The sequence below is a fragment of the Phodopus roborovskii genome, unplaced genomic scaffold (genome assembly GCF_943737965.1).
Source record: "Phodopus roborovskii unplaced genomic scaffold, PHOROB, whole genome shotgun sequence".
Lineage (NCBI taxonomy): Eukaryota > Metazoa > Chordata > Mammalia > Rodentia > Cricetidae > Phodopus > Phodopus roborovskii.
The window spans coordinates 15,503,842-15,524,661 of NW_026126424.1; the positions used below are offsets into that span (position 1 = coordinate 15,503,842).

Below are 20,820 nucleotides of genomic sequence, written 5' to 3' on the forward strand. Positions count from 1 at the left end.
ATAGCTAGTGAGTGGGATAGAAAGTATATATAGCGCGCACGCACACACATACACACACATATACACACACACACACACACACACACACACCCTTTTAGAAGCCAAAAAGACACATCAGAATATCTAGTAGGTGTTTTGAAATTAGTTTTAGAAAACATTTTTAGAAATATTAGACTTGTCTAGGGCAACTTTGGGGCTCATAATATGGACTGTTTTTAGAGAATGATGTGTTAAACATTTCATACCTATTTTAGTTACTTCCCATTTAAAAAACAAATTTGTTCACCCCCACACGTAAACACAATAGAATAGGATGCTCGTTTCTCTCCAATTCTACTTCACCCGGATTCCTCACAAACCTCTATTGTTAGCAGTTTGAAATTCCATAGCTTAAAGTACCATGAGTAATTGTTTTAGGAACCTGGAAAAGAGAGTCCTTTCCCCTAGGTGTTTGGAGTGGTGTCTGTGTTCAAATACTAGCTCTGCTACAGAGCAACAGTGGGGGTTTGGAACAATCTGCTTTAGATTCATTGACTGCAGTGCTCATAAATGTTAGCTTCCTTCCAGGCTTCAATCAAGCCTGTCTCTGTCTTTCTGTCTCCCTTGCCCTCTCTGTGCCCCCTTATCTAAGAAGATCTGACATAGGAGTGCATGCAACATGCATATTTACTCTTGCAACAAATGGGATTTTGTATTTTAATGAGCAACCATGCATGCATCATTCAACAATGAACTCTTGTCTGAGGAAAATATTTTCCCAACTCCCCCTAAGCACTTCCCTCCAGACTGTAAAAGGTCAGCCCATAACAGACGCCCCAGGAATCTTCCTGGAATTTAGATGGGCTCTGTTGGGTTTCACTTTGCACCTATTAATAATTTGGTACTGGGATAAAAATAAAAACAAAGGCTCTCATCTTACAGCGTGAGAACGTGGCTCATGTGTGCTAAGTCATGCAGGTAAGATGGGGAGGGTATCCCTGTGGAGTAGCCCATCAGAAAAGGGTTTTCATGTGGACACCGGAGACAGCCTACTACATCACTACTGCCTCAAGATGAAAGGGAATTAGTGTAATTGCTAGGAGGAAATGTAATTTTACTTTTCAATGGTGGTTGTATAAGCTTTAATTATCTAATCCAAACACAGCAGCTTTCCCTGGTAGCTGCCATTGGCAAGTTTCAAACATTGGTGTGGCCTCCTTGAGCCGGAGAAAACACTGCTTTATCACCCGCCCTATTAAGTAACCCACCCAGCAGGGTATAGTAAAGTTACATTGTAGCACTAGTTACTGCAAAAGCTAGCGTTGGTTTAAGTGGTTTTTAAAAGTGATTTGAGCTGCAAGGAGGCTCACGATTCTCAGTGAGCATCACCAGTGTCTCCTGTTGGCAGCAGTCCTTCTGAAGGCAAATCATCTTGGGTGGTGTTTGTACTTCCAGCTCCATTCACTTCGGTGGGCGTGTGCCTCATCAGACCTTTTCCTTGTTGGGCAGTAGGATATGGGAATTTGCTCTTGAGGTTAGGTGTACTTGTGTGCTGGCTGACCTCACATATGTGTGCATGTATACATGCATGTGAGGCCTGGTGACAAACCCAGGTGTCATACCTCTGTTATTGTTCCTTCTAGAGTCAAGGTGCTGGAAGTTGCTAAGTAGGTTACAATAGACTGGCTGACTAGTAAGCCCCAGGGATCTGCCTGTCTCCACCTCCTCAGAACTGGGATTGCAGGCATGCAGCAGCATTCCTGTCTTGTTTTTATATTTATTTATATTGGTGGGTTCTAGGGATCAAACTCAGGTCCTCACGCTTGCAAAGCAAGCCCTTTAATGACTAAGCCATCTCCCCAGCTACTAGATGTCTTCCTTCCTTCCTTCCTTCCTTCCTTCCTTCCTTCCTTCCTTCCTTCCTTTTTTTGGTTTTTGTTTTGGTCTATTAAATTACTTTTCTTAGAAAATTCACAAGAGCCACTAGTTTTGAAATCATTAGCAAGTAAAGAATGCATGCTAGGTATTTCCAACTGAATGACTTAAAGACTTCAAGGGTGCTTTGAGGGGAGAAAGGAAAACCCTACTTTGAAAAACCGGGACTGCTTGCCCGCCTTGTAACTGAATGCATAGGATCTTGATGCTGGAACACATAATGGAAATGGTTCCGTTGGTTCTAGGTAGAGAGGCTTTTAATTAAGTTAGATTGAAACTACAGGTGAGAAGGAATAATGCCCTTTCTCCAGGAGCCAAATCTTAAATTGTGCTCCAAATCAAACCTAACACACTCTATAGCGTTCACTCCTTGTCTTGTTCTGACCTCTCACCTTGCCTCCCTCCCTGCTCCCTGCTGCCCAACCACACTAAACACAAGCTCTGCCCCACCCCAGCACCTTTGCCCAGTCCTTCCTACTGCCTCCCCACTGCCCCCTGTCTATCTGCTCTATCCATGAGCTTTGTTCTACCTAAGCCCCTTGCCCTGATCTCCTCACGTTTCTTCCTATAACAAAGTCACCAGAACATTTCTCAGAGACTCCCCTGGTTATTAATTATCATCTTTGTGCCACAATAATGTACAGTTCTGTCAAGGGTGGTGCCAGTACAGAACCTGATTGTGTGCTGATATCTTGCTTGTACAAACCCTGTCTGAAGATCAGAGGATGGTGCTTGCCACTAGCTAACCATAGACAAGAAAGCGAGTTCCTGTTTCTTCTTGGTTATGTCCTCTCTCCTTTCAGCATCTCACTTCCTGTTTCTGCCCAGCCATCTCACTTCCTGTCTGTCTGTATAGATCTCCAGACCTCTATGGTTAGTTAATGGCAAGCTCCATCCTCTGATCTCCAGACAAGCCTTTGACAAGAAAGATATTACTACAGATGTGTGCAGTCTAGACAATATGTTACTAAATAGAATTTGTTTATGGTTGTATAAATCTTTTCTTGTTGGTTTATGTATTATTAGTTTATCAATATGTCTCTGGCTTCAGGAAGCAGGGCTCCTGTGTTTTCTAATGTTTTTAGCAGCATTTATGTTCATTAAGTTTTGTTATGATTTCACCAAGCCTGTAGAGAGCCACACCAACTTTTCTTGGAACAGAGATATCTCTTGACATCCCTGGTTAGAGGGTTCACTGTGAGTTATGACTGTCATACCACACACTGAGATAACTCCTGGCCATCTTCTGGGAGGGGCAAGAAAACCACTGTTGGTCTTTGGTGAGGAGACCAATGACAGAGGTACAACTGTCACCTCACATTGTGTCTGTTCAGTGGGGTTTGTGAACCCTAGTTGGCTTCTTCAAGGGCCATGTCCCATCTCTAAATACCTATCCATTTGTAAGCCTATGGTGGCTGCTCAGCTTCAAGCTGGAAGGTGATGCTGGTGACTTGCTTGGCTGTTCAATGAGCACAGGCCGGGCATGGAGGGATATACCTGTGGTCTTAGCACTGGGAATGTAGAGCCAGGAGGTCCACAGTGAGTTTGAAGCCAGCTTGATCTGCATAGTGAGTTCCAGGCCACAGAGATGGAAACCCCATCTCAAAACCAAAAATAATACCAAAATAAAAACAAAATAATGAAAATAAAGGCCTGAAACAAACGAGAGATCAACAGCTTCTCCATGGCTTGTGACTCCAAGGGGAAGAAACAAAACACACGTTTGCTGAGTAGTTAAGTTAGTTTTGTGTAGTGTTCTAAATGTTATTTATTGTTTGTCTACTATAGGTCATCTACTTAAAGAAGACGCCAGAAGAAGCCTACAGAGCGCTCCTGTCTGGCTCAACCCCCCCTTATCTTCCATTCAGGTACAATTACTGCTGGGGCTTGGGATTCACTTGGCTTGGCCTTTCTTGTAACTGTAACAGTCTTACCATTGTGACCATGATGCTATCTGACATAAAATGAGAGCTTTTCCCCTTCTAAGTTCTGAAGATATTATTATTATTATTATTATTATTATTATTATTATTATTATTATTAATTATAGGCTTCTCCCTCCAACTTGGAAGAAAAAAAATGGCCTTTTCTTTTTTAGATGTCTTCCTACCCTTAAATCTTTTCTATACTTTGACAATATACTTAATATGCATAGATCCTGATTTATGAGCCAATTAGATTTCAGTAATGACATCACAGGATTATGCAGCCATTCTTTCATGAGCATGGACTGAGCTCTGACTGCCTAGGAGGGCTATTGATAGACCCTAGACCAACAACTACCTCCAGGGACCACAGGCTTAATTCGGGTCGGACCTAAGATCCATTGTTTATTACTCTCATCATCAGGAAGTTCTCTCTCAGTTCTGCATTGGAAAGGAATACTGTGTTAGTGTGTGTTGGGAGATGGAAAGTGTCCTCAGTCTGTCCCATTGCTGTGTAACGAAGAAGAGTGCATTCAACTGCTCTCTTGCAGTCAGGTCTGTAGGTCATTGTGGCTTTTCATTCATCGACTCAGGTGTGTTTTAAGAAAGTGAAAACACTCCAGGGAATTTACTGTGTTGTTGTTAGACATCAAGAAAGAACAGTCATCTGTGGGAAGGTACTCATATGAACAGGAATATTGAGATGTGCAGAGGCGTTTGTTCCTTGGTTTAGGTCCGTGTGATTTATTAGAATTTTGACCTTGACTATAACTCCAAGTTGAGTTCTTCTGATAACTGGGAAAGTTATGTTTACACTAAACTGTGTATCTGAGTCCAGCCTCTTTGCACACCACATATGTGAAGTAGAAAGTACACAATGTGGCTGGCACATTCGGGAGATAGTGAGGTATTCACTAGATGAAATAATACTATTGCTCTTCTGGGGTCGGCCTAAAGAAGCCATTTCCCCCTATATGCTAGGATGCGAGTTGTTTCTGGTTAGAGACTGCCTGAGGTCATGGAATGTTATCACAGACCTCTTGACTCCAGTTCTGAGTACCCACCATGGCCTCAGCTTCATTATCATCTAGGTTATGTCATTCACAAGGATTTCTACCCATTTTATTTTATGTTATGCTTTTGTCTTCATTGTCTAGATGGTTTTCAATTGTTGCTGTTGTATAATTGTTGTCCCTAGTCAACCATCTAAAGATTTCTTTTTAAAATTATGTGTCTGTGTGTGGGTATGTACATAGTGTGTGGAGGTATGGACCTATGAGTGCCAATGCCAGAAGAGGCCAGGGGCATTGCATTCCCTGGGAACTGGAGTTATAGGTGGCTGTGAACCATTTGATGTGGGAGTTGGAAATTGAACTAGGGTCCTCTTTAGAGCACTAGAGCACTATGCGCTATAAACTGCTGAGCCATCTCTCCATGCCCCCCACCCCGTTTTCCATTTAAATGTAATTTTTTTATTGCTTGCATTTTTCCAAAAAGGATAATTTTGATAGCTTGTTGAAGGCATGGTTGTCGGATTTGTCTGTGCTCTTCTATGAAATGTCTGCGTTCTCATATGTATTAGTTATTTTCTAACACTGTAATAAAATACCATGATAAAGGTGACTTATAGAACAAAGGGCTTATTTGGCCTTGAGTCCCAAGGCGATAGCAGTCTATGATTACAGAGTGCAGGCAGCAGGTATCAGGCCATGCAGCTAGAACAACAGAGGGCTCCCATCTTAAACCTCAGGCACAAGCAGAAACTGCCAAATGGGCAAGGCAGGTGTCTTTAAACATCACAGCTCCTCCCCAGTGATATACTTCCTCCAGCTAAACACACTACCTAAAGCTGTCCAAATAGCATCAGCAGCCAGGGACTAACTGTTTCAAATGCTCAAGCCTATAGAGGATATTTCTCATTCAAACCATCATAGTGTATGTACCATTTATCCTCACCATTCCTAACAAAAGAGTTTTATGGCTACTGTGAATTTAAATAATGCTCTTCCTCAAAATTTATTCATTCAGTCAACATTTACTTGAACAGGCAGTTCTATGAAGCCCATACCCCCTCCCCGAAAATTGACAGGGCTCTTGCCTGTAATTTTCTAGTACATCTTATGTTTCACAATGCTACACGTGTCATGAAAGCAAACATCTTATAATTATTTGTTTGCATGAATGATTTTTCTCTTGAGAGTAGAAATTGACATGGTTTCCTATTTGTGTCTCAAGAGGAAAAAAATATTTAATACTGTATTTCTTTTTTCCATGCCAATAACTGTGAGAGTCTTAGGGATCTGAAGACAGTTAGGACTGGTTACCAACTCTGGAGCAGCCCAATATAGTTTATACAAATGAATAGGTATAGGAAATAATGCTATTAGTGTTTGTGCGGGAGGACTGAGGACAAAGATTTGACTTTGGAATTGAGGATTGAGGTGAGATCTAAGGCAGCCCCGCAGGAAGCCTTTCATGTTGGGGGTGAAAACTGGGCCCAAGAGCCTGGTGACTGACTTTTAGGTACTTTTAAATTCATTTGACACAGGTTTTCAAAAATTATGCCATGTTTTGTAGAGTACTAAATCATATCAGGTTTGTAGTATTTGGTATCAGTGCAGTTTTAGAATAAAATAATCTGATTTTTTTTCCTATCTGAAGTTATAGTTCTACTTTATAAATTACAGCATTCTATGAACCTGACTGATGTTTCCCTAAAGGGCTGGGGCAGATAGCTCAGTTGATAAAGTTTGCAGTATAAGCATGAGGAATGGAGTTTGGTTCCCCAAATCCCCATGAAAGCTCTGGCTTTGGTAGCATGCACTCATAATCTTAGCACTAGGGAGACAGAAGCAGTGGGTCCCTAGCTAGCGTAGACCGACCTGTGAGCCCTCACCCAGGGAGAGACTGTTTCAACTAAACAAGATGGACAGCCCCTGGGAACGGCTTCTGCCTGTACCTTCATGTGCACTCACACACACAGAAACATACGAATATGCCCACAGTGTGCTCACACAGGGACACACAAATCTGCAGGCTCACCCAAGGTCACTGAAAATGAGACAACCTCGGAAGAACGATTTGTGCCTCTTTACCGCTTCTCGACCGACTCAAGTACGGTTGGCTTCGGTAGCTGTTTGTCATCTCTGTTTGGAAGCCATTCTTAGGGTACTCTCCTGAATGTTAAGGTGTTTGCGTCAAAAATTGTTCTTTCGCTAGTACTAAGAATGAGCCATGTGTTTATCAAGAGGGACTGTAGCTGAAAACTAGATGGAAAGGATATTTTAGTTCTTCGAGTCTGTCTGTCCTCAGGGCTGTCTTGGCAGCTGGCCTTTGTGGGAACAAGGGACTTACAGTTCTGGGGGCAGAGCCAGCAGAGTTTGATTTGGCAAGCCTGCATGAGTCTTGTTGCGGCTTCTCCTTTTCAGAATACCCCAAGCTGAGTCTACACTGTTGGTCAAACATTTTATAAAGTTAGGTTATTTGCTGCTTGTCTAAAGACTCGAAAGACCCCTGCCCTTAGTGGATTGTTTTTGTGATTAGCCAATGCTAGTGGTCTTCAAATCTGCACTTTTAGATACTAATAACATAGCAATTGTGAAAGCTTCAAGTTTACAAAACATGAAATACTGACTAAATTGCATACTCTTCTTTGAGATCTATGTGTGAGTGCGTGCATGTGTGTGTGTGTGTGTGTGTGTGTGTGTGTGTGTGTGTATGTACATATGTGTGCAGGTGTGCACAAGTAGAGGGGTCATTCATCAGGTGCAATCCACCATTTCTTTGAGTCGGGGCTTCTCACTGGCCTGGAACATATTAAGCAGGCTGTATATGCTGACCTGTGAGCCCCAGGAGTCTGTCTGTCCCTGCCTCCCCAGTACTGTGACTACAAGCATACCTGGGAGGGGGTGGGAGAGGAGAACCCATAATCAGGATGCAGTGTATGAAAATTTCCTTTTCATTAACAAAGGAAAGATTATGAATAGAAAAAAAATCTTTAAAATCTCACCAGAACCCTTCCAAAATAACATCACCGCCAGCAGCTAACAAACAAACAAACAAAAAACCCAAGCATGCATGTAGCATCGTGCCTGGCATTTTTCCTTGTAGATTCTGATCCATTAACTCAGGTCTTCCTATCTACAAGGCAAGCACTTCACCAACCCAGTAGCTTCCTTGGATCTTTGAGATTTTTAAAATCAGCAAGGAAAAGTTTCTTCTTCTTCTTCTTCTTCTTCTTCTTCTTCTTCTTCTTCTTCTTCTTCTTCTTCTTCCTTCTTCTTCTTCTTCTTCTTCTTCTTCTTCTTCTTCTTCTTCTTCTTCTTCTTCTTCTTCTTCTTCTTCTCCTTCTTCTCCTTCTTCTTCTCCTTCTTCTTCTCCTTCTCCTCCTTCTCCTTCCTCTTCCTCTTCCTCTTCCTCTTCCTCTTCTTCTTCTTCTTCTTCTTCTTCTCCTTCCTCCTTCCTCCTTCTCCTTCTCCTTCTTCTTTTTGTTTGTTGGTGGTGATTCCTAAATGTACCAAAGTCTATTTGAGTTCCAGGATAGCCAGGCCTATACAGAGAAACACTGTCTATACAGAAAAACCAAACCAACCAAAAACAAAACAAAACAAAACAAAACAAACAAACAAACAAAAAACCAAAAAACAAACAAACCATTAAGGTGAGTAAAATCCCTCAGAATGTAAGACCCAGGGACTTAGTGTTAAAAACATATCCAGGAAGATGGCTAGGTGAGGAAGTGAAGTGGAGGGAGGGAGGAAGACCACAGTCTTTAGCTGTTGATGTGTTGTTTTGTCTTTGACAGTTCTTGTCTGGGTAGATCCCGAAATACAAATGGTATGCCATGCCTGCCCCCTTCACCCTCAAGCTTGCAGAAGAGGCTCTCTAGCTGTAGGTCAGTGTTTCCCAGAGTCACACTTTCTCCAGCTGTCTGTTCATCAGAAGCTTTAAGAAGTTATTGACACTCAGGTTCCACTACCGGAAGTTCTGACGCAGTTGACCTCCCCCCCCCAAGATATGGGTATTGGCTTTTGAAGGCTTTCTGCGTAACCCTAATGTGTGAACTTGTAGCCACTTAAGGGAAATGCTCTCAGATGATATATGAAATGATGCCCACGTGAAACGATCCAAGTTTACAACAGCTCTCTTGGGAATTTGCAAAGCATCGTACTATTTAAAAGTTTGATGGATGTCGAATACTGAAGTAATCTGTTTAACCCCAAAATTTCCAAAGTACAGATTCCTTCCTGATTAACTCGAGGCAGAGCTACTCTTCTGGAACATTCTAAGGCAGGTCTCTTGATCCACACCTGGGTGGAACAAAATGATCTCTTGGGATCAGAATAATTTGCTATGGTTTGCAGAACTGTTTTTGTGCTGTTTCCTGAGAGTCTGGGAAATAAAAGTGGCTTTTCAAATAGTGACATTTTTATTCAATATGAACAGGAGTAGCTGAGCCAAGCTTTCTCCCAGAGTTGCCTGAGACTGCCCTTCCTTCCCAGGACTCACAAACCTCCCACTGACAATGTTTTAATGACACTTACTCTGCAAATGGACTCCTGGTGTTTGTGTTCAGGGAGGTGTTTGTTGTGTTTGTGGATGACCCTTAGTGATGACTGGGTTGCTGAGCTATGAGGCTGAACCTTAATGGGAAATCTCAAAAGCAATTACTGTAGATCTTCTGGGCATGCTAGAACCTGTAGTTCTCTTAACAAAGGCTCAGAAGGGTCAGCCACTTAGAACTTGGCACAAGGATACCTTCTTCTAAAGCAAAGTAAACATATGTTGGTAGATGTTGGTTGTGATTATAAAACATATCTCTTAACATTAAACATACCAGATATCTGCTAACTCAAATAAGGCATTATGATTTATGTCAAAGTTTGTTTAGTAATTAACTTTTTATTTCAAAGGGCAAGAGCACCTTACCGCATATTATTTTTTTCTCTTGAGTTTCTAAAATGTGAAAACAAAAACACATTTTATGAATTTTTGGTTGCTTGTTTTTGAGACAATTTTGTCCTGGCTGTCCTGGAATTAGTTCTGTGACCAGGCTGGCCTCCAAATCACAGAGATCCTCTTGCCTCTGCCTCCAGAATGCTGAGATTAAAGGCATGTGCCACCACACTTGGTGTGGTGGTCTTTGGGGGTTCGTTCAAGGACTGTATGGATCTTTTCATAAATTGTTGATTTGAGTGCTTAGCATTGGAGAAGAATCCAGTGAGGTTGGACAACAGCTGGCTTCGGCTGTCCAGCCTGTTAGTCTGTTCTGGACAGCAATGGTGTATTTTCTGAAGCTCGGGCAGCCATGAAAAATAGACTCTTAACAGGTTTTTCTTCTTAATAAAATGGCAGTTAAACACCATTTACAGAATCTGAGACCAGAAACAACCTTTAGGGGCTTTGTGACCCCTTAAACTCACAGGGAGGTGAGGTCCATGTCTCTCTCTATTTCTCTTAAATCAAGAAAAAAAAAATCTTGTGTTGTGAAAGTTGGTCCAGACTAATATGTTTTCTATTGTTCCTATTTGTGTGGCTCCAGATGACCGGTATCAAACTTTCTGTAATAGGGCCAGTGCCAAACATTTGTGTTCTCTGCCTCTAGCAGCCTCAGCTGATAAGATGGGATGGTGGAGAACTGTAACCACTTACCTTTGACAGTTTCCCATTATTTTTACTTTTAGGAACAATTGTGAGTTGATGAGGTGGTTCAGTAGGTAAAGAATTTATTGTGCAGCAATGAAGGTCACAACCATGATCTCCAGAACCCACATGTATGTTTATAACCCTCGTGCTGGGGGAGCAGGATTGGAGGGTGGAGATGGGCAGATTCCAGAGCTTGCTGCTAGTCAGTATTGGCACATCTAAGTTTAGAGAGATGTGGAATATTCCTTTACACTGTGTGAATACATATTGCTGTGGTTGGTTTAATAAAGAAGCTGGACTGGCCAAAAGCTGGACAGGATAAGGTTAGGCAGGAGAACCAGACTAAGGACATGGGGAAGAAGAAGGGGAGAGAAGTCGCAAGGAGATGCAGAGGGAGTACGACATACCGGAGGGCAGGTAAAACCATGAACCATGTGGCAATGCACAGATGACTAGAAACGTGTTGATTTAAGTTGTAAGAGCTAGTTAGTAATAAGCCTGAACTATTGGCTGAGCATTTATAATTCATATTCAGCCTCTTTATGGTTATTTGGGAACTGGCTGGTGGGAAAAAAAATCTGCCTACAGTGCTAGGTGGTGGTGGCACATGCCTTTGATCCCATCACACAGGAGGCAGAGGCAGTGGATTTCTGTGAGTTTGAAGCTAGCCTGGTCTACAGAGCAAGTTCTAGGACATCTAGGAGTAGACAGTGAAACCCTGTCTCAAAAAACAAAACAAACAAAAAAAGAAAGACGCAATAGTGTCTTGTTCTCAAGGATTATATAATATAGGATCATACAATATAGTGTCTAGTTCTTAAGTCTAGGGTTATACTGTGCAGTATATGCTACTGAACACTTAAAATCTGTGCAACTGAGATAGATTGCAACTGGATTTAAAAGGGTGGCCAGTGAGGTGGCTCAGTGCGTAAAGACACTTGCTGCTAAACCTGATGACATGAGTTAGATCCCTGGGCACCCACAACGTGAAAGGAGAGAACCAACTCTTAAAAGTTGTTCCCCGACTTCCATGTGTGTACCATGCCACATGTACACACCCATGAAAGAGATCCACTCACACATGAACACACCAACTAACAGAATACTTTTTTTGAAAGGGAAAACTCTATTAAATGGTCACTGAAATGGTAGCATATTTGATTGAACAAAATACATTATTAAAATTAATTTTGTTATATATGCCTTGTCTCCATTCTTCCCTCGGAACAACTTTATCTTCAGACATGCATTCTTATGACTTACCTCACTGGCTTTCACACTGAGTGGTTTCTTAAATTCTTAGGTTACAAGAAGTGGCGTGTTGGCAAACTAGCTTTACAGAGTGTTTGCTCGTGCCTGTGTGAATGCAGTCTTGAAGATTTCTGAATATTTTACAGTCAACTCATGGGGACCTATAGAAGACACTTCTAAGATCTAGAAAATCAGGCCCTTTCATTTACTTATCTAACTGCCAGATTGCCTGGCCTGTTGCTGAAGGCAACTCATGTGTCTCTAGCCTTCAATAAAGAGGACAAATGTTACAGTCAACCTCAGTCTAGAGGTATCCAATCCCAAATTTCTTTTAAGAAACACCCCAGCTTCGGTGAAGGAAACTGGTAAGAATGGCTAGGAGTGGTTATGTCACTTGTATTGGGAGTAGGATGCTTTCTGGAGACCCTAAGAATGAAAAACAGGGACATGAGTAGAGTGAGGGGGGCTGAGCTTGGGGGATGGTGGGAGTTGTGTGTGTGTGTGTGTGTGTGTGTGTGTTTTTTAACCTAGGATGCTACAAGACTAGATAATTGTTACTAGTGATTTCACTATAGTGGAATGATTCAAGATCTCTTTCCCTTTCTCCAAGCTGAAGCTGTCTTGAACTCATTGTGTAGCTAAGGATGGCATTGAATGTCAGGTGTTCCCCACCATATACAACTTTATTAAATGCTTGGAATCCAATCCAGGCCTTGTACATTTTAGGCAAGAATTCTACTAACAGCCCAAGAAATTTTTTTCTTACATAGTGAATTTGAGGCATTAAATAGTAAGATGTTTACACTATTTTTTTTTTTTTTAAAGTTAGGTGGTTCCCTCCCACCACCTTTTTTTTTTTTCTTTGAGACAAGATCTTGCTGTTTAGTCTAGGCTGGCATCTAAATCATAAAAAAATCTTCTTCCTTCGTTCCCAGGTACTGGGATTACAGGCATATGCCAACACACCTGGCGCTGTACTGTTTCTGGAGTTCTTAGATGTTGTATGGAGACATAGATTTGAGGGTCACTGCATAAAAGTGATTTATGCTGATGATTCTTTGTAGGATGGTGCCCCCTTATCCTTACAGTGTCAGCATCAGCTGAGAGCTTTAGAATTGCAGGATCTGAGGCCCTGGCTTAGACCTGCTGATTCAGAAACTCCATGTTTCTATGTGTTTTTAAGGAGTCACCCAGGTAATGCTGATGCAAGTCAAAGTCTTGACAGAGGGTCTGCAGCAACAGGAGTTGGGGCCTGGCGTGGCACTTCCTGAGGTCTCCCTTTAGAGAACAACTTTGCAATGGGTTCTGGGGAGTAATGACAGAGGAGTAAGTGAAGTCCAGGTCACAAGGTGACAGTGTTCAAAGGAGAGGGTACTTCTTGCTGAGATGGTCCTTGCAGAATGTTCCGTGGATGTAGAGTGAGCAAGTAAATTCATAGACACAGAGCATCTGAGTGGTTGCCAAGGGGTTGGGAGAGGAGGAGTGGCTGCAGATGAATAGTTTCTTCTGGGTGTGGTGAGAATGGTCTGGACTGAATGGCGACAGGATTGTACTATTCACACAATAAAAATAAAAACCACTGGAAAAATGAAGACAGCCTTCAGTGATCTTATTTTTAAAAAGAGACAAGGTGGTAGCTGAAGGACGGTATGGAATCAAGCAAGTTTTGGATGACTAGCTCTTTTTAGAAAGATAACGAAAGGCTGAAATTGTTTAAATTTTGTTGGGGGAGGAGAGAGATATGGGAAGGAAAAGAGAACCCAAAGTCTTGAGTAGTAATGGGCTTTAGGGCAGGAAGGGACGTTTTTAGCAGAGCCAGATGTTTCCCAAGCTCTCGAAGTCCTTGTTTCAGAACACATTTAAGAAACATTCAAGTCTGCAGGTCATTTTGAGCAGGTCGTCTGCACTGTTTACAAACAGCTCTTCCTGTTTCACTGTTCCGAGGGGTTCATGAATATCCACCGTGAGGGTGGTTTCTTTAATGGGAGGTAACATTGCTCCTGTGGAGTAAACCTTTCAAGGTCTTCAGCGAACTTTTCAATCTCATTGAATCAATTCCTTCATTCAACCTCACCTCTAGAAGGGCCCAGTGTGGCCACTTCTCCAGCCCCTCGAGAATTTTTCCATCAATTGCTAAGTATTCATTTTTCTTGGTTTCCTATTTATCCACCTGATTTCCAGTTTAGAGACTATGGCCCTGGCCCCAATCCCTGTCTTGCTTGATTTTGGAGAAAGAAAGCCTTTAATGAGAGTTGAAAGGACATAGTAGATGCATGCATGGGTCAGTGTTCTACCTTTGCTGGTATTTGTGTGTGTGTTTGCTTTGGCCGTCTCTGCCCTGTTTACTTTCCTGCAACTGTGTCTGAACCAGATACCCCTAATAAGTCTCTTCTCTCTTGCCCAGGGTGGAGACAGGATGTGGGATCCTGTTGCTGTTAGCTAGCAGTCATGAGGCTCTGTGCACGAATGCATCTAAGCCACCTGGCACAGTAGGCTCTCAAGGCTTGTCATCTGTCCTGGGTTGGAGGATAGACTTGATACTTGGTTCTATTATTTGATTTCAGTTTGCAAACTTCTGTCTTTTAAGTCTGTAGTGACAGCATTGTGTACCAACCCTGTCTAGGGCGTGTTAACTTTCACTGCATCACCAGAACTTGCTTGTCAGTCATTTGCAGTAGTGGGGCTGTGAAAGTACATGAGGTATCATGAGAATCTCAATGTTCTCTGCAGACATCCAGGCAGCCTGGGCCAGGCACTTTCTCTGGTACCTCGTGTTTATATACTTGTTCAAGTGCATCTACGGATAGAGATAGACTTGGGGCGGAAGGACCTCCAAGTCTCTCTTTCTCTGCATGCATGAGTACATGTGTATGAGTGTGTACAGCTTGTGTATGAGCTTGTGTGTGGATGTCAGAGGACAACCATGACTGTACTTCCCCAGGGACTATCCACTTTTTTGAGACAGGAACTCTCTCTGGCCTGGAACATGCTTGGGAGGTGGGACTAGCTGGTCAGCAAGCCCCAGGGATCCCAGCTCTCCTGGTCCCCATCTCTGTCTCCTTAGTGCTGGGATTACAAGTACACCCCCATACCATACCAGGCTTAAAGAAAAAATGTGGATTCTGGGAATCCAGTCCGGTTCCTCAAATTTACAAGGTAAGCACTTTCTCACCTGAGCTGTCTCCCCAGCCCTTAGATTAGTTTTATTTTATTTTGTATTTTAAAACTTGCAACACTTAAAGCACTTGAACCTACATTTACCAAGAGAATTCAGAGTCAGTGAAAAACATTGCATTTTAATTTTTACTCTCCTTCTAGTTTCTGAGATTAAATTCAATTACAAATGTTGGACGTTTGCTAGAGTAGAATCATCAGTGACTGTCACAATAGAAATCACAGGCAGACATATTATTATCACGTCATTGTTGTATCTTAAGATATTAATCTATACTTACACCTTCTTGAAAATTAAAGCAGTTTGCCAAATCTGAGTGTGATGGGGGTGGCCAGGGAGCTTATTTATGCCAGGTAAGCATACTCACTCTACCACACCCCCTCACCAACTAAAAAACACTCACAGGGTATTGAAAATTCTGTTTTTATATTTTGGGGAACTTCATTTAAATTGAATTGAGCCCCCTTCCTGGTAACCCTGTGTATTTCATCTTGTGTACTAAACCGTACTACAAGGAAAGAATGGCTCTTAGACATTATCAGATCACTGGCCAAGAGGGCTGCTAAGATGCTCATCTTTAAGATAAGCCCTCTCATCCTAAAGAGATAGGTGTGTGCAAAGGAATTTGTATTCCTATAAACTAATAGGTCATCTCAGAACTGAGACCTTTTCAACGTGTGTGGGAAGGGAACTGTTGCGTTTGGACCGGTGAGTTCAGATGGCATTTAAAAACCACATGGACAGAATCAATGATGCCCCTGCTGAAGTCCGGTTAGGCCTTCCTGTTCACACTGACGAGCATAGAAGTGTGAGAGCTCAAGAGACATTTCTGTTAAGCTGTGATAAGTCACTATTTTCGTGTGATGCTATTGGAGACTGAATGGTGAAGCAATTGCTTTGTAACTCACAGCTTAGATGCGGCAGGATCAAGCTCCCTTGGATAGTTGGTGACATAACACTTGGTTTTATGTTAATTATGTGTGAAAGGCAGGGTTCTTCTGGCACCCTTCCGGGATGCTGTCCTTGAGCCAACCTTGTTTGGGACATTTGACTGTGCCAGTCTCAGTGCTTGACAGCCCTTTTCTTGGGTCAGCAGTGGGGCCCAGCTGAGGGACTAAGAAGCTCCGGGTCAAGTTTCTTGCTGCCACACCTTGGAGCCCTGCTCCTGTTAAAGCTCCAGGACCAGTACTTGCTTAGCTGACCCGAACTTGATACTTTAGTTTTAGGTTGCCTGAAATAGATTGGTTAAGCTGCTCTACAAAACAGCTCAGAGCCCTCAATTTTCAGCACAATAGGTTTAAATATTATGTTTTGATTACAAACAGTTTTTTTTTTGGGGGGGGGGACTGGACAGATGGCTCGGTGGTTAAGAACTTATATTATTCTAGTAGAAGACCCAAATTCAATTCCAAGCACATGCCTCAGGTAGCTTACCTCTGCCTATAATGCCATCTTTAGGGGATGCCTCTGACCTCTCTCTCTCTCTCTCTCTCTCCCCTCTCTTTCTCCCTCTCTCTCTCTCTCTCTGACACACACACACACACACACACACACACACACACACACACACACACCATAATAAATATTAGATAATTTTAGTTTTTGTTCCCAGTCTTTTATTTTTATTTTTTTTTGTTTTGAGACAGGTTCTGTGTGTACCCTTGGTTGTCCTGGAACTCACTCTGTAGAGTTCAAGGCAGGGGCTGGCCTTGAACTCATGGAGATCCGCCAGCCTCTGCCTCCCTTCTGAGTGTTGGGATTAAAGGCATGTTCCCCAGACTTCTTGAGAGCTCTTTACAGTGCATTCAGAGCTCTTATTGAGTAAACATAACAACTTGTTGGGAAGATTAGCTGCAATTTAGTTATTTTGTTTCTTCTTTGCAGGGGATTAATATTAACATGACTACCAGGCTCTGTTGACCCCTGGCTCTGTACCTTTTTAGGCTTGGATTCACTGGTTCCTGACATGAGGTTTTCCCTGCCAGAATGCTTATATAGTCATGCATGCTTCACTTGATGAGACAGCCCAATTCACCATTATTCAGAGTAGTCACGAACTAGGTGTCCTGAGATACAGCTGCTGATTTGGGTCCTCGGGAAACAGAAATAGGAGGTTTGCCACAAGTTTGAGGCCAGTCTGTACTACACAGTAATTCCTGGTCAGCTTGGATTATATAAGAAGATTGTGTTATCTCCCTGCTCCCCCCAAAGATAACAGTGGCTGTAATATTTAAGTGCTTCTGCTGTGCCGGGCAATAGATGGAGGACCTTTCATATTTTTTATGGCATCTGATAGCTGTCATTACCTTCATTTCATATACAAGGATACCAAGACTCTGGTAGGTAAAGGAACTCATTCAAGCCTGTACCCATGGCATACAGGGTGGAAATACAAATGAAGGCTTGGGCTCTTGCGTCTGCTATGAAGTCCAGCTAAAATGCCCAACTGACTTACTGACTTAGCATTTCCCTATTTGAAAATCTGGATGCATGTTTCTAATGCCATTTATTTGTGTTTGTAGGGACGCATCCTTTGGAAATTGCACTTACAACCTCACCATCCTTGACTGTTTACAAGGCATCAGAAAGGTAATGTTACCACTCTTTCTCCAAAGATTCTTCCTGTTGTTGGAAGGAACTGGAGTCAGTAAGGGGAAGACCTTTTTCCTCTTGAATAATTGATCTGTAAAAATACAGTCAGCCCTCAGTTTCTGTGCTTTCTTTTTTAAAATTAAAAGATTTATATTTTATTCATCGAAAATTCTATGCATGTATATAATGTACATTCCTCATTTTCATAGCCCACTTACCTCTTTCTCCAACCCTGCACCTGCTCTGGTTCTTTATTCACAAATCCAGCCAGCCTTAGATTAAAAATATTTGGAAGTGCAAGAACCCACTTGTATCTTGACTGGGACAGGAAAGTGGAGGGCAGTGGGGGAGGGGTGGAAGAGAGAGACCACCCTTCCTCATTTAAGCCATTTGTACTCTGAGACAAACGTGTTCGTTGTCTGCTGCCGTGACCATGGCATGGCTCCATCACCCATTTGTCTTAGTTTTGAGCTGGCTCTTGGTGTGGGAGGGGCATGAGGTTATCTAAGCCACCCGTTGTCAGTGGTTGGCGGTGTGCCAGATGGACCTGAATCATAAAGTCTTGGGGTGGGTGAGGCCCTGTGGTCTATGTTTGAACAATACCCCCGGGTGACTGATGCACTGTAAAGTTAGTTAATTAAGCATAGTGATTTAATTATTTATGTAGCTAATGGAAAAGTGAAGCAATGTCTGGCACAGGTTTAATTTCCAGCCCGAGAAGCTGTGCAGGCTGTACTATGAATTCTGTAAAGGGCTCAGAGGACACAGCTCCATGGTGAAGGGGCAGCTGGCATTTGCCAGTGAGAAATATGGCTTTACATGACCTGCCCAGCTATGAATTTGGTAGCAGTATTCTAGCTCAAATTTCTGTGGACTTTGCCCTGTTTTGAGAAAAAATCAGGGTAAAGATGCCATTTATTCATTATTATGATTTTACTATTTCATTCTTAAGCGATTTTATTTTATGTAAGAGAAATTTTTATGTGTCAGAGTGTTTTGCCTGCACATAGGTATTTGCATTATGTATGTGTAGTACCTGTAGAGGTCAGAAGAGGGCGTTGCAACCCTTGGAACTAGAGCTACACAGGGTTGTGAGCTACAAGCATGCCGCAAACCCAACTCGAGTCCTTGGCAAGAGCAACAAACTCTCTTACCTGCTAAGCCATCTCTCCAGCTCCTTTGGTTTTAAACTCTCAAAAACATCAAAGTAATTAAAACTGAACAAAAACAAATCAACAAGAAGAGCTATGGAAACATTCAATCCCACTCTTGCCAACAGCATAGCCCAAATGTTCACCCATAAATAGTAGTCTAGAGCTTTATGGACAGGTTACCCAACATGCAAGCCACTATTAAAGCACTTAGGAAACACGCCCGAGGGAAGAGAGCATTTATTGTCCTGGTTATTATTATTTTGCCTCCCTGCCATCTGACAGAGGCTGGGGCTTTTGTAGTGCTTATGAAATTCACACAGTTCCCTCTGGACCAGCCCTGCTCCCTATATGGCATCTGGCATCTCAATATAGAAATTTATGACATCCTTCCTGCCCTACAGGAAAGGTGTGACTTTATGAATAAAGGCTTTTCTAAACATAGTCTTTTCTCTTGTTGGGCTGTTCTCAAGTGCAGATGATGTTTTAAAAGGCGCTGATAGGTTTTTCATCGTGTCTCCAGTAGAGACATGTGCGCCCATCTAGACTCCCTTGCTTAAGTTGACACGTACAAAGCATTTTTGTCTACTGAGTGCATATCCTTTTGGGAACATATACAGAGTGTGCTCATGCTTTTGCCTTTTAAGGGTATTTTCAGACTTTGATATATTACCATTATCATAACACCTTGTCCATGTGCTGTGTGAACATGCAGAGAAAACACAGTTTAAAGAGAAAGGCAAAACAGTATATTGTTGTTTTCTCTAGAATTAATAGTGTGTATGGATGAACTAATTAGCTATTTATTTTAACTAAATTAAGTAATTATTATTTTTGAGATCTGGTCTGTCTCTCCATGTAGCCCCAGCTGGCCTGAAACTTGCTGTGTTTACCAGGTTGCCACCAAGCTCAACCTAATTAGCCTTTAAAAGTTGAAATAATTATAATTTATAGAATGTGTTCCATTTGTTTTGCAGTTTGTAATTGTTGCCAGAATGTAGTATCTATAAGAACCACCAGGGAAAGCATGTTAAAAACTGCCTGTTAAAGTGAGGGTAGTTTTCAGACTTTGATGTATTGCCATTGTCATGACCACTTGTCTATATGTTGTATGAACATGCAGAGACAACCACATAGTTTAAAGATAAAGAGGGGCAGGGAGTGGATTGTTGAGTTTTCTTTGGAATTAATAGTGTGTGTGTGTCCTGAGTTTGGGTTGCAGCTCAGCTGCCTGTGTGGCATGCATGATGCCCTGGGTTCGATTCCACCCCCCCCCCCATACCACATGCATTGGTTATGGTGATGGTTATGCCTGTGGTCCCAGCATTCAGGAGGAGAAGGCAGGATGATCAGTATTTTAAAGTCATCAGCCAGTTCAAGGCCAGCCTAGGCTGTGTGAGAATGTGTCTAAGTAAATAAATAACTTGAAGAAGCTGGTATTGTGCCCTGGTCCCAAAGAATCTGATTTACTAGCTCTGAGAAGGGACCCAGGAGCCTACTTTATAAGTAGTCTTGGTGTTACTGGTATAGAAGGTTCGAGTTCCACATTCTGAAATGTAGACTCATCGCCATGTACTGTTGCTTGGCTTACTGGTATCTTTTTCTATTTTAAATGACTTGATCATGTAACTTTTAAATATAACTGTGGCTTTATATTTGGTTGTCACCTCTATAGCTTACCAGTTTATTAAAAAAAGAAAAAAAGGACTTCTATTTTCCTGAAAATATTAGGTGTAAACTAGCTAATTTTAAAGAGTTTTGTTACTGCTTAAAAAAAAAAAAAAAAAAAAAGGTATGAGATAATTCTTTTGTTAAAAAAGTCCATTCTTTCTGATTTATTCCACCCGCCTAAACTACCATTAGAAAACAAATACCTCCAAAATATACTTTTAGGAATTTAGGGCCATTAAGTAAAAATGCCTTTTTTGGTAAATGGTAGAAGGAAGGCACGTTTTTCTAAGAACCAACTTGACTTTACTCCTGTTTGAGACGTTAGTGACTGTTATGTATTCTGTCCTAAATCTGGTTCCTGATAGGTTTTGGCTATAGCTTTTCTAGTACGTTCCATTTTATGTAGGTTATTCATTTCGTATATAGAACTGATAGAAATTGGAGAGGAGGCACCTTTTGTGGGGTACATTTTCACATTACCAGTCGTATTTAGTTT

The 20,820-nt window shown here is 41.9% G+C and overlaps 1 protein-coding gene across 3 annotated transcripts in view; it reads left to right on the forward strand.

Moving 5' to 3' along the window:
- Cdc14a (cell division cycle 14A) overlaps window positions 1–20,820 on the forward strand; it is a 156,248-nt gene that overhangs the window by 60,037 nt on the left and 75,391 nt on the right. For 2 of the 3 annotated variants that reach the window (XM_051185623.1, XM_051185622.1), the window contains exons 5-6: window positions 3,703–3,782; window positions 17,433–17,499. In XM_051185623.1, the coding sequence (XP_051041580.1) occupies window positions 3,703–3,782; window positions 17,433–17,499 (147 nt within the window). Of the gene's footprint in view, window positions 1–936; window positions 958–3,702; window positions 3,783–17,432; window positions 17,500–20,820 lie in introns of those variants that run through there. The other variant, XM_051185624.1, reaches the window with a different exon arrangement.